This window comes from Phyllopteryx taeniolatus, chromosome 22, assembly GCF_024500385.1.
Source record: "Phyllopteryx taeniolatus isolate TA_2022b chromosome 22, UOR_Ptae_1.2, whole genome shotgun sequence".
Lineage (NCBI taxonomy): Eukaryota > Metazoa > Chordata > Actinopteri > Syngnathiformes > Syngnathidae > Phyllopteryx > Phyllopteryx taeniolatus.
Window position 1 is genome coordinate 4710408 of NC_084523.1, and position 22038 is coordinate 4732445.

General features: G+C 41.7%; 3 protein-coding genes and 1 long non-coding RNA gene across 5 annotated transcripts in view; 2 read left to right on the forward strand and 2 right to left on the reverse strand.

The window, feature by feature from the left end:
- Positions 1-923, reverse strand: part of podxl (podocalyxin-like) — a 12772-nt gene extending 11849 nt beyond the window's left edge. The window contains exon 1 of one of the 2 annotated variants that reach the window (XM_061761273.1): positions 493-923. In XM_061761273.1, the coding sequence (XP_061617257.1) occupies positions 493-535 (43 nt within the window). In that variant the 5' untranslated portion in view covers positions 536-923. The remainder of the gene's footprint in view (positions 1-492) is intronic. The other variant, XM_061761272.1, reaches the window with a different exon arrangement.
- The window catches only part of LOC133471606 (histidine ammonia-lyase-like), a 20173-nt gene extending 2152 nt beyond the window's left edge, over positions 1-18021 (forward strand). The window contains exons 2-21 of the mRNA XM_061761271.1: positions 10169-10378; positions 10462-10513; positions 10589-10613; positions 10698-10772; positions 11331-11403; positions 11481-11547; positions 11630-11667; positions 11750-11875; positions 12321-12460; positions 12717-12764; positions 13216-13363; positions 14056-14151; positions 14233-14291; positions 14389-14469; positions 15135-15200; positions 16652-16817; positions 16879-17013; positions 17093-17201; positions 17746-17815; positions 17891-18021. Of these exons, the coding sequence (XP_061617255.1) occupies positions 10169-10378; positions 10462-10513; positions 10589-10613; positions 10698-10772; positions 11331-11403; positions 11481-11547; positions 11630-11667; positions 11750-11875; positions 12321-12460; positions 12717-12764; positions 13216-13363; positions 14056-14151; positions 14233-14291; positions 14389-14469; positions 15135-15200; positions 16652-16817; positions 16879-17013; positions 17093-17201; positions 17746-17815; positions 17891-17947 (1841 nt within the window). The 3' untranslated portion in view covers positions 17948-18021. The remainder of the gene's footprint in view (positions 1-10168; positions 10379-10461; positions 10514-10588; positions 10614-10697; positions 10773-11330; positions 11404-11480; positions 11548-11629; positions 11668-11749; positions 11876-12320; positions 12461-12716; positions 12765-13215; positions 13364-14055; positions 14152-14232; positions 14292-14388; positions 14470-15134; positions 15201-16651; positions 16818-16878; positions 17014-17092; positions 17202-17745; positions 17816-17890) is intronic.
- LOC133471608 (nuclear transcription factor Y subunit beta-like) lies at positions 17959-21948 on the reverse strand. The gene is made up of 7 exons (XM_061761274.1): positions 21811-21948; positions 20526-20616; positions 19973-20097; positions 19696-19893; positions 19442-19520; positions 19238-19317; positions 17959-18563 (listed from the first exon to the last, which is right to left on the reverse strand). The coding sequence occupies exons 2-7, from the start codon at positions 20614-20616 to the stop codon at positions 18531-18533; spliced, it is 606 nt and encodes a 201-aa protein (XP_061617258.1). The 5' UTR covers positions 21811-21948; the 3' UTR covers positions 17959-18530.
- On the forward strand, positions 18560-19854 carry LOC133471609 (uncharacterized). Its single transcript, XR_009786283.1, has 4 exons — positions 18560-18819; positions 18916-18953; positions 19048-19101; positions 19718-19854. It is a non-coding gene; the product is annotated as an uncharacterized LOC133471609 (long non-coding RNA).
- Positions 21949-22038: the final 90 nt, after the last annotated feature.

Here is a 22038-nt window from a genome sequence, read left to right on the forward strand (position 1 = left end):
GTTTTTGATGTTATACTTTTGTCTCCGCTTAGGCATAAACATTTAACTTGTTGTGTGCATTGAGCCTTCATACAGGATTGAAAGCCAAAATTAAGAGTATGCCTGCTGTTTTGTTTTTTTAAATCTGTTTTTGCTGCATGTCATAATAAAATGGTATGTAATTAATTTAGAGTAAACAATGAAATATACCGATTTATTTTGAATTATAATAAGCAATCGTTTAATTTTACAATTTGATTTTACATTTTATTTTGAAAAAATCAACTGAAATGCAATGTTGATGATGATTATTTATGTACAACATTATTCCAAACTTAACAAATGGTAGTATCCAAACTCATATTTAGTGAGAAGGCTTGATGACACCAAAGTGACTGCATGTGCATCCCATGTGAGCGCACCTGTTGCTGCGCGTGCTCTTGTCGCCTATTTACCTTTATTTATTGATTTTAACATCAGTATGAGCAGTCAAAGAACTCAAAATGTACTCACTGAGTGAAAACAGCAGACATGTGATCCTCATAGTGGCTCCCATCCTTAATGCGCGCTCTTCTCCTCCCAGATGTTGCTATCATTCATGCAGAGGATGAGTTTTCAAGAGTGCTAAACCCGGAGCCGTGCCGTCCTGTCACGCCTTTCTCCTCCAATTTGAAGTAAATGATCTTGCCGCGCGGGCCTTTTGTGGTTTCCTCCTTAAAAGTGAAAGCCAAGAATGCTTTTGTGCACGCTTGTGTTCTCGTCCCTCTTTTCGGAGTTAGGGATTTGGAATCGGGGGGGGACGAGTGTTTCTGTGGTCTCCTTGGCTGCGCTCGCTCCCTCCCTCTCTCGCTCGCTCCTGGCCGGTATTGTGCTCAACGCGGCCCTCGCTCGAGCACTAAAGCGTCGCTCATTGCCATCCCCGAAACATGCCTGCCTCCCTTATCAAGAGCGCGGGCCAATCCTGCAGCGGCGTTTTGAATAACAAAGGAAACGGTGAGACAATGAGGCACTCCGCTCCCAAAACGGTGCGTGACATCAAGGACGACGGGTGAAGTCACATCAACGCTCAACGTTTGATCGCGGGAAATTCAGCATTGTGTCAATTTGTCATATTTTGACATTTGGATACAAACAGCACATAGCGTGTGTCCCAAAAATGTATCCTCAGCATAAAAAGTTGAGAAGAAGCTGAAAATACACAACTGATAGACTTCATAACTCCTTCATAACTCCTTTTGTTGCATGTTTTGATCTTTTATTCTCAAACGTTTAAGTACCACCGAGAAAAATACTTAGCTCTCCAAGTACCATCATGAGGACTAACGTTAAAATATGATAGTGTAGTAGACCTAAGTGTTCATCACAAGGCATAGGTTTTTATTCCCAAAAAGGCTATTATTATAAACCAGTTTGAACATTAACACCACACTTAAATATCGGGGGGGAAACTGTACTTAAATCGTGATTCAATTAAAATGTATTGTACTCAAAAGCTAAAAACAAAAATTGTACTTAAATGTTAAAAAAAAAAAAAAACACTTCTTCAAGATTAAAGTTACTGAATTTAGGGATTGAATCTTTCGTGTACCTCCAAATGTTCTGTGTGCACGAGACTGAGAATCACTGTCTCGTACTTTATTTGGCCTGTGATGCAATTCTGAAGACAAACATGCCCTGAATACTGGAACAATAATCAAAAAAAATAACCAAACAGTAACGGCAAACTGTGAAAAATAAAAATAACCCCCAAAAAATGCTTAAATGATTAATTATATAGTGTCTATTACTAAACTCACGTTTTTCATTGCTAATTTGTTCTTAAAGTAAGCTTGAAAGTACATAAACATCTTTAAGGGGATCCATGGAACACAAACACACTTGGAATATTGCAACAGTCATGAAATCACCCAACATAATACAAACAAGCATATCCTTCAAACTATAAGCTATTTACTTGAAGTTGAATTGCTCAGAATTTGAGTATAAAATTTAGCTGTCAGTCAGTATGTAAATGCATGGGAAATGTCACGTAAAAAGGCAAGACTTGACCAAAGTGAAACATCAAGACCCAAGTCGTGACTTCTTCTCATATCATTCAAATCTTAATCTTTGAACCCCCCCCCCCCCATTATTGAATAAGCGATGCAGTGGCAGGAAACGGCCAGGAAAACTTCCACACCCCTGATCTTATCCAAGCCACTTCTCTCCCCAGACATCAACACGCACATGAAACAGGCCTGAGCTGCACATATGTTGTGTTGGACTCACTGGAGGACCAATTTGGAATGATATCCAGTTCTCACCATATTTGAAGATAAAATGATGATATATTCTTCCTTTTAAGTCAATTTAAAACAGCAAATTAAAGGGGATTATCTGTTTTACATTCATTACAGTGGAAGGATTAGTTATTGGTAAATGTCATTCTCCAGTAACTTTAGTCATTTTTCGCAGAGCATAAATAATATATGCCTGAGTGGTTTTACTGTCTGTCTATTTGCGTTGATGCACTATTTGTGTTCAAATATCTGTTGCAAAGTGAGGTGTGTTGAGTTCACTGCCACCATACAGCTTGTATCACAACTTTTTGGTCAAACTCGTATCTCAAGGCACCACTGTATCTCAGTTCGTAGGTGGGTTTATTCGCACATTTGAACTCAGTTGCTAACCAAAACAGCGGCACAAAAGCTGTCTAAATAGTCTCTCAGATGACAATTTCTCCATTATAGTTTCCGAACCGCACTTTGCCTTCACATAAATTACAATACAGTGCTAACACTTTTTGATATGGTATTTGTAGATAGAAAGGCCTCCCCACTAATACATGCAACATGGTTCCGAAATGATGAATCAAAGAGTTTGAACTATGACATGATAATGATAAGTCAGTTACACTAAGATGTATGCACATAATAAATTTCCGATTAAGCGAGCAAGAACGCGGTGTTAAATCATGGGTGACGCTACCGCCCTGCGATTGGTACCGTTTCACAATGTTGTGATAGAGGCGCTGAGGAGCACCAGACATTGATTGGGGTCGGGGGGGGGGGGGGGGGGGGGTGTAGATATGGAGGAGTGTAAGGACACTGCTCGAGGTGGGTGGGGGCGAGGTTCTGAAGATGAACCAGAAGGTGCTGGGAGGATTGTGTGGATGTGTGTGCGCACCACATTCCGAACATGCCTGTGTCATTGTAGCGGGCTAATGAGGGCTGGGTGTGGCTACGAGGGGGGTTAAAGCGGGTTCCCCCCCTATGAGATTCGGTAGACTACAGGACAGAAAAGTTGGACGGGATGGAGCGGCTGATCTCACAAGTGAGGAATTCAAACGCCGGACATGAGAGGGCAGGGCCCGATGCCACTGGTTTGTGCGTGTGTGTGTGTGTATACACCGCACGCATACAAATCCATGGTGATTAAGTAACACCCACCTCTGACATCCGAAGCGGAAAGGATGGCTCTTAGTACCATCAATGCCCCCAAATCAGTGAAGAAAATAAGTGCTTTTTTTTACAACTATTGTTTGGAAATGTCACCCATGAAGAAAATTTTTAGTGGGCATGGTTCATGATGTCACACGTACCTCTGGGTGGCGAAAGCTCCACCAGTAAACAAACGCTTCTATGTCATTTGACCGCTTGTGAAGACAAGATAAATGGCTGGAATGATGACGTTAGCTGGCTAATTTATTGGCTTTTCTGTTGCTCGGATTGATGTTGCTCTTTTGATGGTCAGTATTTGAGCTCAGTATGATATGAACAGTAATACTGTACATTACTACAATTTGTGTCCATCCACTCTGCCCTGCAATGTTACCCATCACACAATACTGTATAACTAGTTAAGGCATAGGTAGGGCAACATCATTATAGACAGTCCCATTCATTTGAATGCAAGAACTGTCTTTTGTAGCATTTGTATTGAAATGTTTGGTTTGTCTGTGTTTGCCTGTTCAAAATGGTCACGACTAAAAGGAGAACCAAAGCTCAATCTCTCAGGAAATGATGTGACACATCCTTCCCTCGCTCCCTTCCTCCATTTGTCATCCCATCGCTCAAACACTGACGCGTGCTTCCACTTTTTCTTGGATTACTCCCCGACATGTTTTGAGATCAGACTAGTTTTATTCTACTTACCACGACATGTCTGAAATGTGGATTTTGGTGAAGGAATTCCAGCAGTCCTGTTTGCTGTGAAAATTTCCCAGTGTCTCAAGTTCAGTCAGTCGGTCAGAGTAGAGGGGCTACTTTTTGTCCATACATCCAGAGTGCCTCTCAAAACCTTAAGGAACAATTGACTCAGCCGAGGCACGCACAGCACTTGACATTCAAACGGACTGCTACGTGCTTTGCAATGACTGCTTATGTCAGTGTTTCCCAACCTTTATTGAGCCAAGGCACATTTTCGATTCGAAAAGTAATCTAACGGCACACCACCAAACAAAAATGTCTCCAAAAGTGGATACACAGTACCTTCTAACGTTTAGTGTAAAAATAAAAAATAAAAAAACATTTAATTTTTCCGGCTGTAACTATACGTGGCTGGTATAGAGAATTCAACAGAACTACAGTATTTGTAGTAAATGAATAATTGTCGGACCAATTAAACGAAATAGGATAATTTCCTGTGGCATTCTTCGACGGCACACATTTTGGGAATCACTAAATGTGGATTGCTATCCACAGCGACAAATACAGGGGCCTGACAGACGACATTTCAAAGTTAAGAGTGCCATGCGCTCCACTAGTTTGCGTAGTGCCGTAAGAGTACGTCGTCACGCAGCGTAAGGCACGCTCGGTTACCCCATTACGTTGTGTTTTTCAGTTGATTGTTTTATATTTATAGCCGACAAGGTTTTACTACTTTACTACAATGTTTGCATAGGGTAATGAGAAAACTACGACACATTCCGATTTCGGTACAAACTCCCCACTGTTGGAACAGAACTACGTCATAAACCGAGAACAGTGACCCTTAAAGGTAAAAAAAAGACAGTACAGTTTGGGAAGCACTGGATTATAGGACACAATGACACTTATTGGAGGTATGCACTTTTTGTAAGAATATCTTTTCCTTGCCCATGGCTCGCCGACTGACATGTGAACAGTTTTGCAAAATCGCCATCTGGCTTTACTATCCCCGACTGCAGTTCATTGGCATTTTGAGAAGATTTATGGCTGTCTCGCTGCTACATTTTGTAGTTGAATTTACAATGTCCATGGCGGAAAGTCAGTTACTTCCACCACTGATGCAAACACTGAACCTCGAAAGCAGGCATTTGCGGAAAGCCAGGGTTAATCTATCCGGAGGGCTCCGTCGGAACTTAGCATCAACGAAAGCTCGATTCAATGGACACGGAGTTACCAATACTGACTTCAGGTTGTTCAAAGGCTGCAAGCGGAACATTATGATGCTCGACAACCTCAAGTGCAAGGGAATGATACAGTATGCTTCCAAAAACTGCCAATCCTAAACTGTCAAATGCTGATTGCCTCACGTCTGTCGGAATGGAAAGGGTCTGAATTTGATTTCATTTGGTTACTCGTGTTGCGCCTCAAAAGTAAGTTAACCCATCTTCAACTGTCCAGAAATTTGGGTTAGATTCAAGATGAGTAGTTTTCTATGGATGTGAGCTTCAAATAGGCTTTGGCTCATGTTCAATGACAGGAGGTGGCTGAGGTGAGAATTACAAATATTTAATCAGCAAAGAGTTCTGTCACACTTGGGAGGACGCGCCGAGTAATGATAGCACGCAGAACACTCCACACCTTGTTATCAGAGACCTGGTACCAAGTGGAACGGCATCTGGAGCATTAAGGAGTGCGCGTGTGTATTTAGGGGAGGAACAACAACAAAAAAAAAAAAGATTGTGTCAGGGAGTTCTAGGTTGAAGCAGATGGCTCTTTCCTCTCTTTTGACTGTGGGGCACTTTGCTGTCAGCCCTCCTTTCTGGGGTCTCGTTGCCAAGCATCCCCCTTTCAGAGCAGATGGGGTCAAAGGCAAACGTGAGGAAGGAGGTGTTGTGCGTGTACAGGGATAACATTCCCCAGATAGACGAGAACGCTATTGGGCCGAGGAACCTCTGAGGAATCGGTGACAGAGTGATACCTCTCTCTTTGGCTGATAGGATTCACTGAGAGCTCGCTTATCTGCAGGCGCTATCAGCGCAAACTGTTGGCGAGATCCACAGCAGACGTCCACTCTTTTCCCCATGAATGCCTTACTGTTTTCATGACTATGCATCTTAATGGCAGATTTTAGGCACCGATGGAGGCAACGAAGTACAAGTATTGAGTTTTCTGATGGCTCTTTAATTTTACTCCATACATTTCAAAACAGACAGCTGTTCTCGCTGCTCGTTACTTTTTTCAACCTCTGACGCGATGTAAATAAAGAGAAGTTAGGTCAACTGCACTTAAGATCTTTGACGGATTGTGAGACCTTGGGGCTAAGGTGGAAAAACCAAGGACAGCGGTGACATGGGCTCCAGTCCTGGAGGGGGCAATAGTGCACTTAATGGGCGTCAATAGGTACCTCATTTGGCCCTAAATGCAAGCAGACTGTAACAATGGAGAACAATTTTTTCCTCACTTTTTATCTGCACCCCAAATTTGTATTTTTTTTTTAACATATGTCGCAATAACAAGTGCAATACATAAAAGAGTATAATACAGTAACTTTGGAAATGACTTAGAACATTATTTAGAATCAGCTAATACAAAAAAAAACAAGTTAAAAAATTCAATTAGTCAACAGAAATTTCCCGCTTACACATATTGTACCTGATCATTTATGTTCAAAAAGGAGTGAAAAGAAGTATAAACTTATCTATATTTCATTATTAATATATCAAGTCTGTTTAAAGTATTCGTATTGACTATCTACATGTGAGATAATAAATATAGTGTATTCCAATATGCAATGGACTTTCTTGTCACAGTACCATATTTAAATAAGGTTTAACTGCCAATCTTCCCGTAACTCTTCTCTTCTTCGAACAATTTTAGTGATCAATAAATGGAATGTCTTCTTTTCTGTTGTAGGGCACAGTTGGAAATTTGTTTAGTACTGCAGTGTAGTTCTCCTACCACAAGTGGCAAGCAGGCTCCCTTAGTGGTATGCGGAAGAAACAGTAAATTAAACCTTCAAACTTTACGTAATGCTGCAGTACATTTAAGTGCCGTTCAGTTGTATTTAACTTTTAAGTACATTTGCATATAATAATTTAGAAATGTTTGTTTTCAAACATCCATCTATCCATTTTCTGAGCCGCTTATCCTCACAAGGGTCGTGGGAGCGCTGGACCCTCTCCCAGCTATCATCGGGCAGGAGGCGGGGTACACCCTGAACTGGTTGCCAGCCAATCGCAGGGCAAATACAAACAAACAACTATCCGCAAACACACGTGCGGGCAATTTAGAGTCTTCAATTAACCTAGCATGCATGTTTTTGGGATTTGAGAGGAAACCGGAGTGCCCGGAGAAAACCCACGCAGGCACGGGGAGAACATGCAAACTCAACACAGGCGGGGCCGGGGATTAAACCCCGGTCCTCAGAACTGTGAGGCAGATGCTCTAACCAGTCACCCACCGTGCCGCTGTTTTCAAACATTTATGCAGATTAAAAAAATATGTGCAATACATTTCAATTGAATCATTTATGTACAGTTTTTTTTTTCATTTTCCTATGTTTAAGCACAGTGTTAATTTTCAAACTGCATAATGTTGCAGTGGCTTACAAAAATATGCAATATACCTTTTTAGAAATAAAACCTGCACCTACCACCTTACTGTATTTTACTGTTGGTCATTATGGTGGTACTTGGAAAGCCAAGTATTTTTTGAGGTAGTACTTGGCGTAAAAAGTTCGAGAACCACTGAGGTTTAGTAAGATTTTATTTTGGTAGTGATCAAATTAGAAACAAATATTTCAGAACAAAGGCAAAAACGATCCATGTTATTCAATCGGCTCATTGAATTAGGGAAGTACTGAACAGTATGTGGTTTTGGTGGACTGGTCTTCTTAAAGTGTTCAAAATTGAACCTCATGTTAAATAGTTGTCATTATTCACTCACCGACTGACTCTGATTAACCCGAAATAAAGTTGAACCCTGACAGCAACTTTGTTAATGTGCAACAGTCGTCTGCGGGGCTGACGTGAAGGCGGCTGTCGACGCACAACCTTGCAATCTGACAGATTTGCTGTTTGTTTCCAGGTGTTTCGTGGTAAGATTAATTTGGTAGTGTTCAGAGGAAGATCCCGTCCACATGAATAAATGTGCGCTAACAACTTGAACTCGGACACGCACTTTGCTGTTATTTATAGTGTGACTCAAATACAACAAGGGGATGGGAGGGTTAGTGAGCAGACAGATGGACAGATGTGTTAAAAGTTAGAAAAAAGAAGGGACAGGGAAGGAAACTCCTCGGACACAAGATGGATGTGCAGCTGGGCTGCGTGAGACTTTCTGGCACTGTGTCGTCGGTCCGTCAGCGGCGCGGGGAGACACCAGAGTGGGCCGTTTATACCCCCGAGTGGGTGCGGCTCAGGAAGTTGCAAACAGAGGCTTCCCGAGCAAAAAGTCTTATGGCGGTTCCCGTGGCCCCTTCCGCAAATCAGTGTTCAAACTAGACGAGACTGGTTGAATATTATATAACACACGCAGATGGTTGACAAATTAAAGGAAAACTAAAACATCAAGTCCCAGACAGTGTATGCAGTGTTATCTGTATACTTGAGCCACTTTTGATTTATGAATTGGTTATTTGGGTGAATAAATCAAAGTACTTGTGATATGAATTTAAAATGAGAAGCTCGTATATTTAAAGTCCAGTGGTGCCTTGAGATACAAGTGACCCGACTGGCCAGTTTTTTGAGATGGTGTTTTGTTTTTTTGCTTTGACTTGCAAGCAAAAATTGGAGATGCGAACGCTGTATGTTGGCAGTGAACTCGACTCCGCAACATCCAGCAGTTTGGCAGAAGGCGAACAATAATTCCGAAAAAAAAGAGGCTTCAAGCTTTTTCTTGCCTCTCGCAGTTGAAGTTTACTGTCAAACTAAACATCAAACAAAGAGAATTACACCCGTTTAAAACAACCACATAGCTTTGCCTTTATTAGGCCAGTTTAGCTTAATGCGAACAAAAAATGCTCAACGCATTAGACAGCCTAGTGAATAGCTGTATCTCTGTGTTATCATCCTTGAAGTTGACAGAAAGCAGACTCTCGTCTTTGTAATAGTTTCCCTTTTGACAATTGTGTCCGCAGCAATATAACTATTTAGCGCTTTGCAATGCAGTAAAGCTGGGACAGAAGACTAGAAGCTTCAGCATTTTTGACAGTTTTTACCACTCCACATCTTCTAAGTATATATATGTATTGTGGTTCTCATCATTTTCACATCTAAATTTGGCAATTGATTTCAAAGTGTGTAATTGGTGTTTTTAGAACTCACTGGCTAACCATACAATTTGGTCTGTGGGCCTTCATTGGGGATTTATCCCTTAATCCACGTCTTAATACTACTGTTATAATGTCGGAATTAAAGAAACCGTTAATTTCTTTCCAAAAACGCAATATAACCGCACTAATAATACCTCATAATATAAGATATGGTGAAAATTACAGTACATGAATTATTAATGTGTGCAGATTGTTACAGGCATGTCTTGCTAGTCAAGCTTGGGTTGCTCTGACCAACCAATCAGAGGATGGAAGAAGGATTCTGACAATACAGCCAGCTGGCTGGCCTAGTGAGGTGAATTTGAAATCTGATTGGCTAAAGTAACACTCCCGTTGCTAATAGAGTTTAAATTACCACTGAGTGTGGAGGCCCTGTGCAGATTAGATTGACATGGAGGCTGAAATCTGATTGGACAAAAAAAAAAAAAAAAAATCCTAAAGTTAGTGCAGCCAAGAGAAATGCTACTAAATATAGACTGTTGAGAATAAATGAACACAATTTCATAGAACAAATATTAGAATTGAGGTTGCAAATGTAGGAGCACCACTGTTAGAAATTGGGTGCTCTTTGATTAAAAAGAAAATAAATCATTCAGAAGGGGGGTTAATGAGTCAGGGAAGGTGTGGCGAGACAACAGAGTCAAAGATAAAACAGGTTCAGTCTGTCATAGTTTGTCTCCATTCTTTCCTTTTCTCGTGATAATGCGTTGCGTGTCTGTCTGTGTTCGAGGTGACTGGTTCCGGGTGGCCATCGGGGTCCCCTCGCCCTCCGTGCGGTCGCTCGGCTCCACGGCCCTGCAACGCTACTACCGGGCCAGCGATCTGGAAAAGGGACCCGGCGAGTCGCAGTTCGGCATGCGGAGGTGTCGAAGCGGCGAGCTTCTTGACCACGATGACAGCGCGGCGGCCGTCCTCGACCACAATGACTTTGTTCAATTAGGTCGCCGTCTCCGACGCGTACAAAAACATTAGCTCGTCTGGGGTTCAAATGAGGATTTTCTCTCTTTTTGTTGTTGTTGTCAGTGTTGGCAGATGAAGATGACAAGATGAGCGCTTCTCTGTTGGCCACAACAGTGTATCCTTTCAATGACTATTAAAGACGTTCAAATAGTTTCACAGACTGAAACTTCTTTAACCTGCTTTTAAATAGGCACCCCTACCAGGAGCCTACTAAGGTGTGTTCTTTATTTTCACAAATGTAATTCATGGGAAAATCCTATTCTCAGATAACGGTTTTTAATGAATGCGTGTCTCGTCAGTTGATCTCTCTGGACGGCAACAGTCTGACCACGGCAGATCTGGTGGCTTTGGGGCAGGGCTTGTACAAAATAAAGGTGAGTTAGCTCATCTACAGTATTTAACATTATCACACTAAGATAATGAGTGGCTCACAGGTTCATATCGAAATATCCGGTACAGTATAAAAAGTCTACACACCCCTGTTCGAACGCCAGGTATTGGTGGAGTAAATAATGAGACCGAGACAAATCATCTCAAAAGTCTTCTTTTCCACTCTTGTAAACTCTGACCGGCGTAGACTTTTCGAGAGGGAAAGTTCAAATAAACAACTGAGATTATACTGTATTGCATTGTTGCACAAGTGTGTACACCCTCTTATATCCTGTCACGTGTTCAGAATGAACCAATCGCATTGACATTTTAAATGAGTCGGCACCACCATTCAAAGTGCCTCTGATTAACCCTAAAGTTAAGCTCTTCTAGTAGTAATAGTAATCATGCATTACGCTTATATACAGATTCAGTCAGATCAGATGCAATTGAGTATATATGTATTTTATTTATGCATATATTTGTATATGTACATATACATATGTATTGATGTATATTTTTCTGTACTTTTTATTTGATTTAATTTTATTCAACTCCCTCAGTTAACCCCAGAGGCAGTCGACAGAGTTAATAAATCCAGAGCAGTGATTGAAGGCTTTACAACGGAAGGCAAAGGTATTCAGTCTTCTTTCGAAAAAGAAAAAACAAAGCCCTTTTTTTTTCAGCAATTATAGTGTTATGTTTATCTACAGTTGTGTATGGAGTCAACACTGGTTTTGGGAAATTTGCGCACACACGCATACCAGCTGAACAACTAGTGTAAGTCATTTATTTACAAGGATCAACTCATCGAATAAACAACACATCTCCCTCTCCAATCCTTTCCTCTTTTTTTTTTCAGGCAACTGCAAGAGAATCTTGTTCGCTCGCACAGTGCCGGTAGCTCACCCGCGTTTAACACACTCAAATTTTCCTCCAATAAGCGACCTCGCTCACTTGGGGTGCGTGTCTCTGTGTGAAGGTGTGGGCCCCCCGTTGAGCGTGGAGAGGACACGTATGCTGCTGGCGCAGAGAATCAACGTACTGGCCAAAGGCTACAGTGGCATCTCCATGGAAACCCTTGATGCCATGATCAAGGCCTTCAATGGTACGCCGGTGCCTTTGAATCCCATAACGTCGTCTCAATTTATTTATTTATTCTTAAGTGTTACACAAACACTCACCAGTTGCAACACTAGCAACCACCTGCACAATTAATGAGATCGAGTTATCCGTATTGCTACTATTTTGGTTACCTTATTTACATATGTATATTGGACTGCAACCCCACTACAATAATACATGTGCTTCACAACAGTGGTGCAGTGAGTCTTACCTAATTTTGCCGTTTAACGTTTTTCCATTTATTAATGTCAGGCGGACTATTAAAAATGAATAGTTTTTGAAAAGATCTAAAGTTCCTAATTTGACGGAGACCATTTTTATGGGGGAATTCTTGACCCGGGTCAAAATATACCAAGCAAATCGCGTGTGTGCAAGGAATGAACTATGACACTATGCAAGGGTTAAGATTGTTTGCATGTGTGTTGCAGCATCTTGCCTGTCCTGGGTCCCGGAGAAGGGCACGTTGGGGGCGAGCGGCGACTTGGCCCCCCTGGCCCACCTCGCCCTGGGCCTGATGGGGGAGGGCAGAATGTGGTCGCCACAGAGCGGCTGGGCCGACGCCAAGGCGGTGAGTTTGCCTATTTGAACTTGCACTTTCCCGCTACCATCGTGTTGATGAACCCGTAGTGAGGTCGCACGGTTGTAGAAACCACCTTTACTGCCGTTTGAAGCCAATTAATACAGTCTTTGGTTTAGTCCAAAAAGTAATGGAAAATTCTCAAGGGCTGTTATCAAGACAGATGAAAAAGCTAAGCAATTGTTTCGAAAACATAAATCGGTATTTTTGCCTTTGCATTCAGAACCTTTTGGGTCGTTTTTTGCAGGTACTAAAAGGAAATGGTCTCAAACCTCTCGTGCTCAAGCCAAAAGAGGTAAGAATTCCTCAAGGCTCTTTACTTACCCAAATTATCACTCAAAATTCTGTTGTAATACCTTGTCTTGACTTAATTGAGTGCTCCACTTTATGAGTTTTCTGAAGTGAAGTGAAAAAGGAGCAGTTACGGTGCTGTAATGCCCCCATGTGGGCAAGGATAAATGCAAAATGAGAACACTCTCAAGGAGCTGCTGTACTCACGCGAACCCGAGTCCAGCCCCTGATGTCACTCACTAGGCCACACCCCCTAAAAGGCAAAGGCTAATTTTTATTCCTGTCCAACTTTGGCGGTGTTCTACTGTAATTGTGTGAAAACAAACCTCTTCAGCTTCTCACGTGTGCGTCGTTCATTTCTCAGAGATATGTGCAAGCGAGCTCCTTCAATGTCATTTGCCTGACAAAAAATTGTTGTTTTATGTTCATTTTTTGAAAGTCATTTGTGATGATAGGGCATAGCTGTGATCAATGGCACTCAGCTGATCTCATCACTGGGGGCAGAGGCTGTGGAGCGAGCGTTGGGCGCGGCCAGACAAGCCGATGTCGTCGCCGCCTTAAGTTTGGAGGCCCTGAGAGGAAGCGCCAGACCCTTCCACCACGGTAACGACCAGCGTTGTACCTGAACGAGCTCATTGAACGAAAGCTCGTGACCTTGCTCATACTTTTGGGCAAATGTGAACTGAATGTAGTGTATTTCTGACACAGTCCAGTGAACTGTCTATGTTGCCACCAGAAACATGCCACAGAAAGCACCTATTGGTCTTTGAAGGGTTATGGGGGAATCTCAAAAGAGGAAAACAGCATAAGAATGATCATACATTCTCAACCAAACATTACAACGGTCAGAGGTAGTGAGCACCCATAAAGACAAATGTGTTTTCACTCATGGAAGCAGCACTTCCTACGCATGTCAGTTAACGTGCAGATCTGTTTATGTGGCGTACGCAGCAGACACATTGCCAAACTGTAACTTCAGCAAGCGGTTGAGGATGTGCCACTCATCCGAAGCTAGCGATATTAAGGGAAAACTCAATGCAGCTCTGCTTACCTGTAGGATTTGACATACTGTTTCAGTGTAGTCCAGTCGTGGCTTGAAAGTGGCGGTTCTTCACACAGCCTCGCTGCAAGTCATTGGCGGAGTCATCGTTATGTAAATTATAAATAGAGCCAACTATTTGTATAAGGCAAGTAAAATGTCATTTTTTCCCCCCAAATTCTCTTACGTCTTATTTAATTACATGTAAATTTCCCTTTTCCATGCTACTATCTCAATATTTCCGTATGCGTCATAGCTATCCATGCGGTGAGACCACATCCTGGACAGATAGAAGTGGCCGAGAGAATCTGCGCTCTTTTGGATTCTCCCATTTTCCCCTCACAGATTTCAGGTTGATAGCTCAACTATTATGCTCTAATATTTCAAATTTGGTGTCATATAAATGTTGACTTTGACGATCATCCTCCTGAAGAAAGTCACAGATCCTGCAATCGTGTCCAGGATGCCTACACACTGCGCTGCATCCCGCAGGTGTAGTTTCATTTTAATTGAGGAGTTCATTCGGTTTTGTCCTTTAATTCACCTTTTTCCTTCCTTTTAATTGGCTGCATGGTTTTCCTTGTTGCAGGTTCATGGAATTGTGAATGACACCATCAAGTTTGTGCAGATGATCATTACAACTGAGATGAACAGCGCCACTGACAACCCTGTATCCTTTGCCAACACCAATATAATATATTTTGTATTGTTCAATCGCCAGATATAATTTACATATATTTGTATTATTTATTTGTTATATTTTTTCAGTATTATTATACAATGATTTATTCAGGTTAATTTATATTTTTATGCATAATATATTACTGTATACAAATATATAAAGTAGGGTTTAAAAATTATATTGACATTAAGATTTTTAGAAATTGTTTCTACTTTTTAATTTTACATCTTTGTTTTTTTAAAGATGTATTTTAAAAGTATATAATATTGTCAGATAAGATATATATATATATATATACAATATTTAAAAAAAAATAGTTATTAGTCAACTGCTTGATATTTTAAGCTTTAAAAAATATTTGTTCATTATATACTTTTTTTTGGGATTTTGTATTTTTTGTTATGTATTTAGATATATGTAATAATATAAAAAGTAGATTAAAATGTAGATTTAAAGTCACAGAAATGTCTATAATGGATGTAAAGACGACTAATTAACTGCACTGAGCACAATGGTAACATAATATTCTCGTGTGAACCCCAAAAGCTCTATTTTGTCCTGGGTGGCTTTAATTCACAATATGTCCACAGGGTCGAAGTGTTTCTCACTCCACTAATTCAAATGTACATGGTGGGCCCTCAACTTGACTTCAGCTGGTGTTTGCGGAGAGCGGAGAGACCTTATCTTGTGGGAATTTCCACGGAGAGTATCCTGCGAAGGTACAATGATGTCATAGCCGATGATCCATCCGATCCGTAATTCTGTTTGGGTTGGCGAGCAAAACGGTGGAAAGGGAGGCGTCGGACACAATGAGGCAGCACTACATGATATGTTATAATACATCTTGCCTCATTCTTTCCTTTTGTACTGCGCTTGTCTCTTGCCAAACTCAACTGTTCGAAGGCAAATGGCCAAATCCCAGTGAGGTTCTCCCTTCTCTGTTTGTTTTTTTTTATTTTTTTTTAATAAATATATAGAGTTTTTGACCTGATATTTCATTACTTCAGTCTGCTGGCAGTCTTCCGCTCTGTTCTGTGGCATGGTTCCACACTGACGTAGCGTAACATTGATCGAACCCCATTGGTGCATCTACATGTCAGTCACCACTGCAGCCATTGCCCTCCAACTAACTTTTAATATTTATTATAAATTATAGAACAGTACATTACAACTTTAAAAATGGAAATAATAACAAATCTTTAATCTATATTAAATTATATATTTTAAAAAATGTTAAAGTATGTGTTAAATTGAAAACAAAATATTTGATGTGTAAATATATCATTGATTCAATAAAAACGTTTTTACAAAGGGAAATATATGTATATATATATTTATATATCCATCCATCCATTTTCTGTACCGCTTATCCTCACCAGGGTCGCGGGCTGCTGGCCAGCTATCTTCGGGCAGGAGGCAGGGTACACCCTGAACTGGTCGCCAGCCGATCGCAGGGCACATAGAAACACACAACCATTCGCACTCACATTCACACCTACGGGCAATTTAGAGTCTTCAATCAACCTACCATGCATATTTTGGGGATGTGGGGGGAAACTGGAGTGCCCGGAGAAAACCCACACAGGCACGGGGAGAACATGCAAACTCCACACAACTGTGAGGCAGATGTGTTAACCAATCAACTGTATTCTGAATTTGTAAGGTTTTTTTAATAATGCAAAACTATTTTCTTTAATGTACAGTCTATTAAATTCTATGCATGAATTAAAAAACATTTTAAAGGGTAAATTAAATTAATGTAAAATTATGTAAATATATAGACAACTATTTTTTTAAACAAGGAATACATAAATAATAATAATAATCCATGATACTTATTTCGCGCTCTCGACACTCTATAATTGCGTACATTATTCATTCACTCCACAGAGCTAGCTATTTAGTCTGACAGAAGCGTGGCTGCCATTCTGCGCCTCCGGCCTCTGCGATCACCACTGAACGAACATCCAACCACATTAATTCATGGGCAATGTGGGTTGGGTGTCTTGCCCAGGGACTCAGTGATGGTACGCGCTTGGGTGGGATAAGGACCAGTGAACCTTCGGTTGCAGGGTTTGCACTTAGCTTCTGCGCCACACAGGAATTGAACAATTTCACTTCCAAGCACCACAGTCTCATCAAAACCATCATCTATTTGTATTTTTTTCAGGCGCTGGACTACCTGGCCATAGGCGTGCACGAGCTGGCCAGTTTAAGCGAGAGGAGGATCGAGAGGCTGGTGAACCCGGCCCTCAGCGAGCTGCCGGCCTTCCTGGTCAAAGACGGAGGCTTGAACTCGGGCTTCATGATCGCACACTGCACTGCCGCCGCTTTGGGTTGGTCTCTGGATTAGGTTCCTTTGAATCCGGAAAACTCCTAATTGTTATCCCGTCACAGTGTCCGAGTCCAAGGCTCTATGCCACCCGTCCTCCGTTGACTCCCTGTCCACCAGTGCCGCCACGGAGGACCACGTGTCCATGGGCGGCTGGGCTGCCCGCAAAGCTCTCAGAGTCGTGGAGCATGTGGAGCAAGGTCACCCGTCCCCCACTAGTGGATTCACACGCTTTACAATCATGTTCATGTCTCAAAACGGTGGCGTCATGTTTTCCAGTGCTGGCCATCGAGCTGCTGGCTGCCTGTCAGGCTCTGGAGTTTCTGCGTCCCCTCAAGACCACCGCTCCTCTACAGAGGGTCTACCAACTTGTACGCTCTGTAGTCAGGTAGGATGCCTCTCGCTAATATGCAATACCGCCACATTGTGTCGTAACCAGTGTCCCACATGCCAGTTTGGGCATAAACTAGACGGTTAGCACAGGTGTGGGCAAACTTTTGTATTCAGGGGCCACATTTGACTTTTACAAAAAAAAAAGATTAAAGGTGTATACATACATGTAATGTTTATGTAAGATATGTATTTTTCTTTAATAATGTATTCTCATTTCTGTTAAACGTATTTGTAAAATTATTTGACAATTTTTTAATTAACACTAATGATAAGTAAAAAAAAACAAGATATGTGAAATGTACTCATTTTTTGTTAAATTATGATTGTTTTATAAATATTGTTAAATGTACTGTATATGTAAAATTGTTCACAACCTTTGCAGATTACTGTGACTTGGGTGACTGAAAATCTACAGACATAAAGAAATTATATATATTTTGAAAGCACATCGGTACTATTTTTTTTATTGATATTGTGACAGGAAGTCAGAATTGATTTAAGCAATTATATTAGGCTAACAAATGACATAATCTCCCCAGTGCCTGGGATAAAGACCGCATCATGAGCCCTGATATAGAGGCTGCGCACACGCTCCTCAGACAGCAAAAGGCAAGTGCGCCCCAAACAAAACCGACAACTCAACATTCAAAATCAAGAGTTTGTGTATCCTTTGACTGCTTCCAGGTGTGGGCTGAGATTCAACCATACATGGACGAGTACAGGAACAAGATGCAGGCGTGAGACACGAGGGGGAAATTACAACTTCAGTTTTATTGGCCATTTTTATGCTATAAATAAAAATACTGTAAAGTTTACACACATCACGTTTTTTATTCAAATGAGTTACAGAACATGTAATAAGCACATAAATTGGGTGAATTTACAAAAAAAAGAGCCAGTTTATTCACAGAGAAGTGACATTTTTTTTGCTTCGGATAGCCCGCTACTTTCCCAGAGGCTTTATAAAAAAAAAAAAAAAAAAAAAAAGCAAAGCAAACACGCTATCACACATGCAAGGAAAAAAAATTTGAACACTAAATACGTTGCGTGAAGACTAGCCTTTCAAATACAAAACACCTTGTCCCGGCAGTTCGGTTGAAATCCAAAACATTTGGTACCATACAACTTTTCTTAACGGCATGGCGGACATTAAGCGGAACTAGAAACTACTTTCTACTCAACAATTTGTCTGTACATGAAGGGTGCTGCAGCAGACGGCAGCACGCAAGTCTTTCCTCCTGGATGGCTTTTTGCCACCCGCGCCGGGTTGGGAGGTCCGTTTGGTGAGCGTGGGTCACTTGTTCACGCTGGAGGTGAGGCCTTGTCATGAAAACTGGATCTGCTGCACAGTGGGAATCTGCAGGACAGAATACGAGTGGGCAACATATTATGGAAAGTTGACTTTTGTACTGTTTGTAGACAAACTGGTGAGTCTCTGGAATGCCATCAAGTGTAACATTAAGGAAAAGCTGTCTATTTTCCTGAAAATGTGTCTGAGAGCAAGTTGTTTCAGGTTTCTCCGCCCATGACTTGGAAGCTCGGCTGGGGAAAGACCCAGCACCACCTTCAAGCCAGAGTCATACTACACTGTCAAAGCCGAAATCAACGATCAAGTAACCTTATTTTTTTGCCCTTTTCTGAAAATCTGCGAGTGAGTCATTCAGAATGTTGCTTGGCTAAGTCACATAATAACCACCTCTCTACCGCAGGTATCTCTGCCCATGATCTGGAGCTAGGTGACGACCTGGTATGAAGTGCCTCTGCTTTATTTATTTTAAAGGGTGCTCACTTTTTTTCCTCCTCACACTCTGGGCTTAATGTCAATTCACTTGCTTCATCAGAACCCCCTATAGAGTACCACCCCCTCAAGTTCCAGGAGACTGAAATAATCGTAGGTAAATAAATTGTGCTTTTATTCTTTATCCTTGGTGTATTTTGACAAAATCACATCAGAGAAGTAATTAAGAACTGGGAACTGTTTTAAATACGGAAACCATAATTAATACATCTCCCTTAAGAATGTCTGCCTACCTGTTGATATGAGGTGGTGTACACCATGACGTTTTGCTGCTGGCCGTCGGCCGTTATAATTCCCGCTGGAAGAGGGTTTGCTGCAAAGGGCAGAAAATGATTGACTTGTAAATATAATATGCTTTTAAAAAGAATGGGAGGGATGACAAAAGTGAATTTGTCATATCAAAAAAAAAAAAAAAAAGTGCATAAAAGTCAACTTACCGAAGCCGTCGTCCGTGAGCTCCTCCCCCAGGCTTTCACCCACGGACACGCCGGGCATGCCTTTCTCCCCTTTCATTGCCTGGTGAGTGGAAATATAGCTTATTTAATGTTACATCTTGTAATGCTGCCGTAAGTGGTCAAGGGTAGACACAGCCGCCTGCACCTCACATTTTTATCCAGTTACTCTATATCCGATTCTACAAATATTCAATAAGTACAGTATTCAATTGATACAAAAATTCATTACATCTCACCTCTCTGAACTTCTGCAAGTAGAGCTTGAGTGGCTCCACGTACATGTCGAAGCCCAGCGTGGACATGGCGAACAGGATGTCCTCACCGTTGATGGTCTTGCGCTTCTCCTGGTGGCAGCGCTCGCTGGCCTCACTCGTGATGAAGCTGATGAACTCGCTCACGCACTCCTGCACGCACTCCTTGGCATCCTTCGCGATCTGCGGCAAGGAGAAGGATTGTCGAGATACGTTCTATAAATGTACAGTGACGAAAGCGTTTCCCGGCTTTGGAACAAACCTTTCCAGTTTGAGGGACGGCGTTCTTCATGATGCGAGCCACGTTGGCGATGGGGAGATAGATGTCCTGCTCCCTGTAGTTCTCCTTCACGCCACCGTCGTCATTCAAACCTTCGTCACCGTCATCTATGAGAAAAGAAAAAAGGTTGAAATATTTTTGGGGGTCATTTCAGGCTTCACATAGCCTACAGTTGTGTCATGAATTATCATATTGTTAGCTTGATAGCATAACTGCCCAAGTCATTTTTAACTTACAATATTAAAAAAAAATATACAAATGTGCTTGCTAAAAAACATGTTTTTTTTTCTTTGTCTGTGTAGAATTTAAGACATCCAGGTCATGGTAATCCTCAGAAAGGTTGAATCGAGGCAACTAGACTGTTCTTTGTTGAATTTGTCTTTGTTTTCCAAAAATAACAGAGGCAATCATGCTTTTAGGTTAACAATTAGTTTTTCTTTATCAAAGTGAGCTAAAACCTGTTGCTTTTTTATCTAGAATGCCATGCCACATATGACGGTTATATGACCCAGTTGTACCATTATTGAGTACTCACCATCTTGTTGCAGCACGTAGTGCGAGGATGGGATGTACTCCCCAGCGATGCCCAGCTGGGAGGCGTCGGTCGTGGCACCGTCTCCGTCCATCTGGGGGAACCCACAAAAGCACTTTTATTGTTCAATTAATACCTCAGCTATTACATGTGCTCGAAAGAGATACAATTTGAGAGACGAATAAATATGCGGCCTTGAGCAGTGTCAGGCTCAGAAGTAGACAACCACAGTTGTAAGTGTTACGGGCTGCAAAAAGGGGTGTTAATGCGGGCAGTGGAAGGGAGCCTTACAAGCGGTAGGAAGTTGTTAACTTAAAAAGGGCAGAAAGGAGCATTACGAGCTGTATAAATGAGTGTTACAGTACAGGGTGGTTGAATGGAGTGTTGCAGGCAGTACGTAGTAGTATATAAAAGAGTATTATGGACGGTAGAAAAGACTGCTGGAGCTGTATATTATCTATCCATCTTCATAAAAGCGTTTAAATGATGCAGCTGTACCTAATGAAGTGTGTGGTTTGGTTAAAATAAAAGGCATTAGTAAGATTTTGTAATGATTGACTTTCCAGGATAGAGTATAATAAGCACACTCTCATTGAAAGGTTATATTACCCTTTTATTAGCATTATTACATGTAATTCAGATGTAGCCGATTAACATTATTTTGATGCTTGTCAACCAACCGCATCCTTGGCAAGAAACCCCACATGGAATATTGCACTATTCGGTAAGTCGTTGGCGTGGAATTAAAGGTTGAAATGTGATTTTTGGTTGACAAAGAAAGCAAATACTGGTAGTGCGCTACATACACACACACACGCGCGAAAAACACAATTGTGTGTAGCTAAGGTGTGCTAACTAGCGGCTAGCTCACTAGCTTGCCATCATTACCCCTAAAACAGTAGCTAGCGTAATTCCACCCGCCTGATTAAAAATAACACATTGTTTTAAATGAGCATTATATCATTTAAAAAAAGGCAATTCGGCCTTGTGTTACCTTCGGTAGGTAAACCACCCCCCACACACACGCTGTCCATTGCGTAAAATGGACATTTCACATCCACAGTAGCGACAGCGTCGGCCCTGTTTCTTTGTCGGAGAAGAACGTGGCGGAGGCCCGAATCGTTTTAACCGGCAATTAAAACAAGTTTCGCCGGGGATATACTTCCTGACCAGCGGCTCACGTTCACGCAGACGACAATTTTTTAAAAAAATGAGCCGGCCGACGGACATTGCCATTCGAGCTAACGAGGAATCGGTTAGCAATCATTGGCCGGAGCCAGACACAGACCTGCAATGAAGCCCTGGTTGGTTCCCTCCCTGAGACGGCTGTTTGGTTGGACAGAAAATGGCTGCGAAAGGACCAGTCCCAGCGCGGAGCCACGGCTGCGCTACCGGCTCTGGCCGGTAGAGCGCCACGCCGCCTTCAAGAGCTCGTCCAAAGCTCGTTTTTCCACCATTCACCATTCCATTTTAGACGAGCCAACGTACATTTGAACGGTTTATCTTTACACCAAAA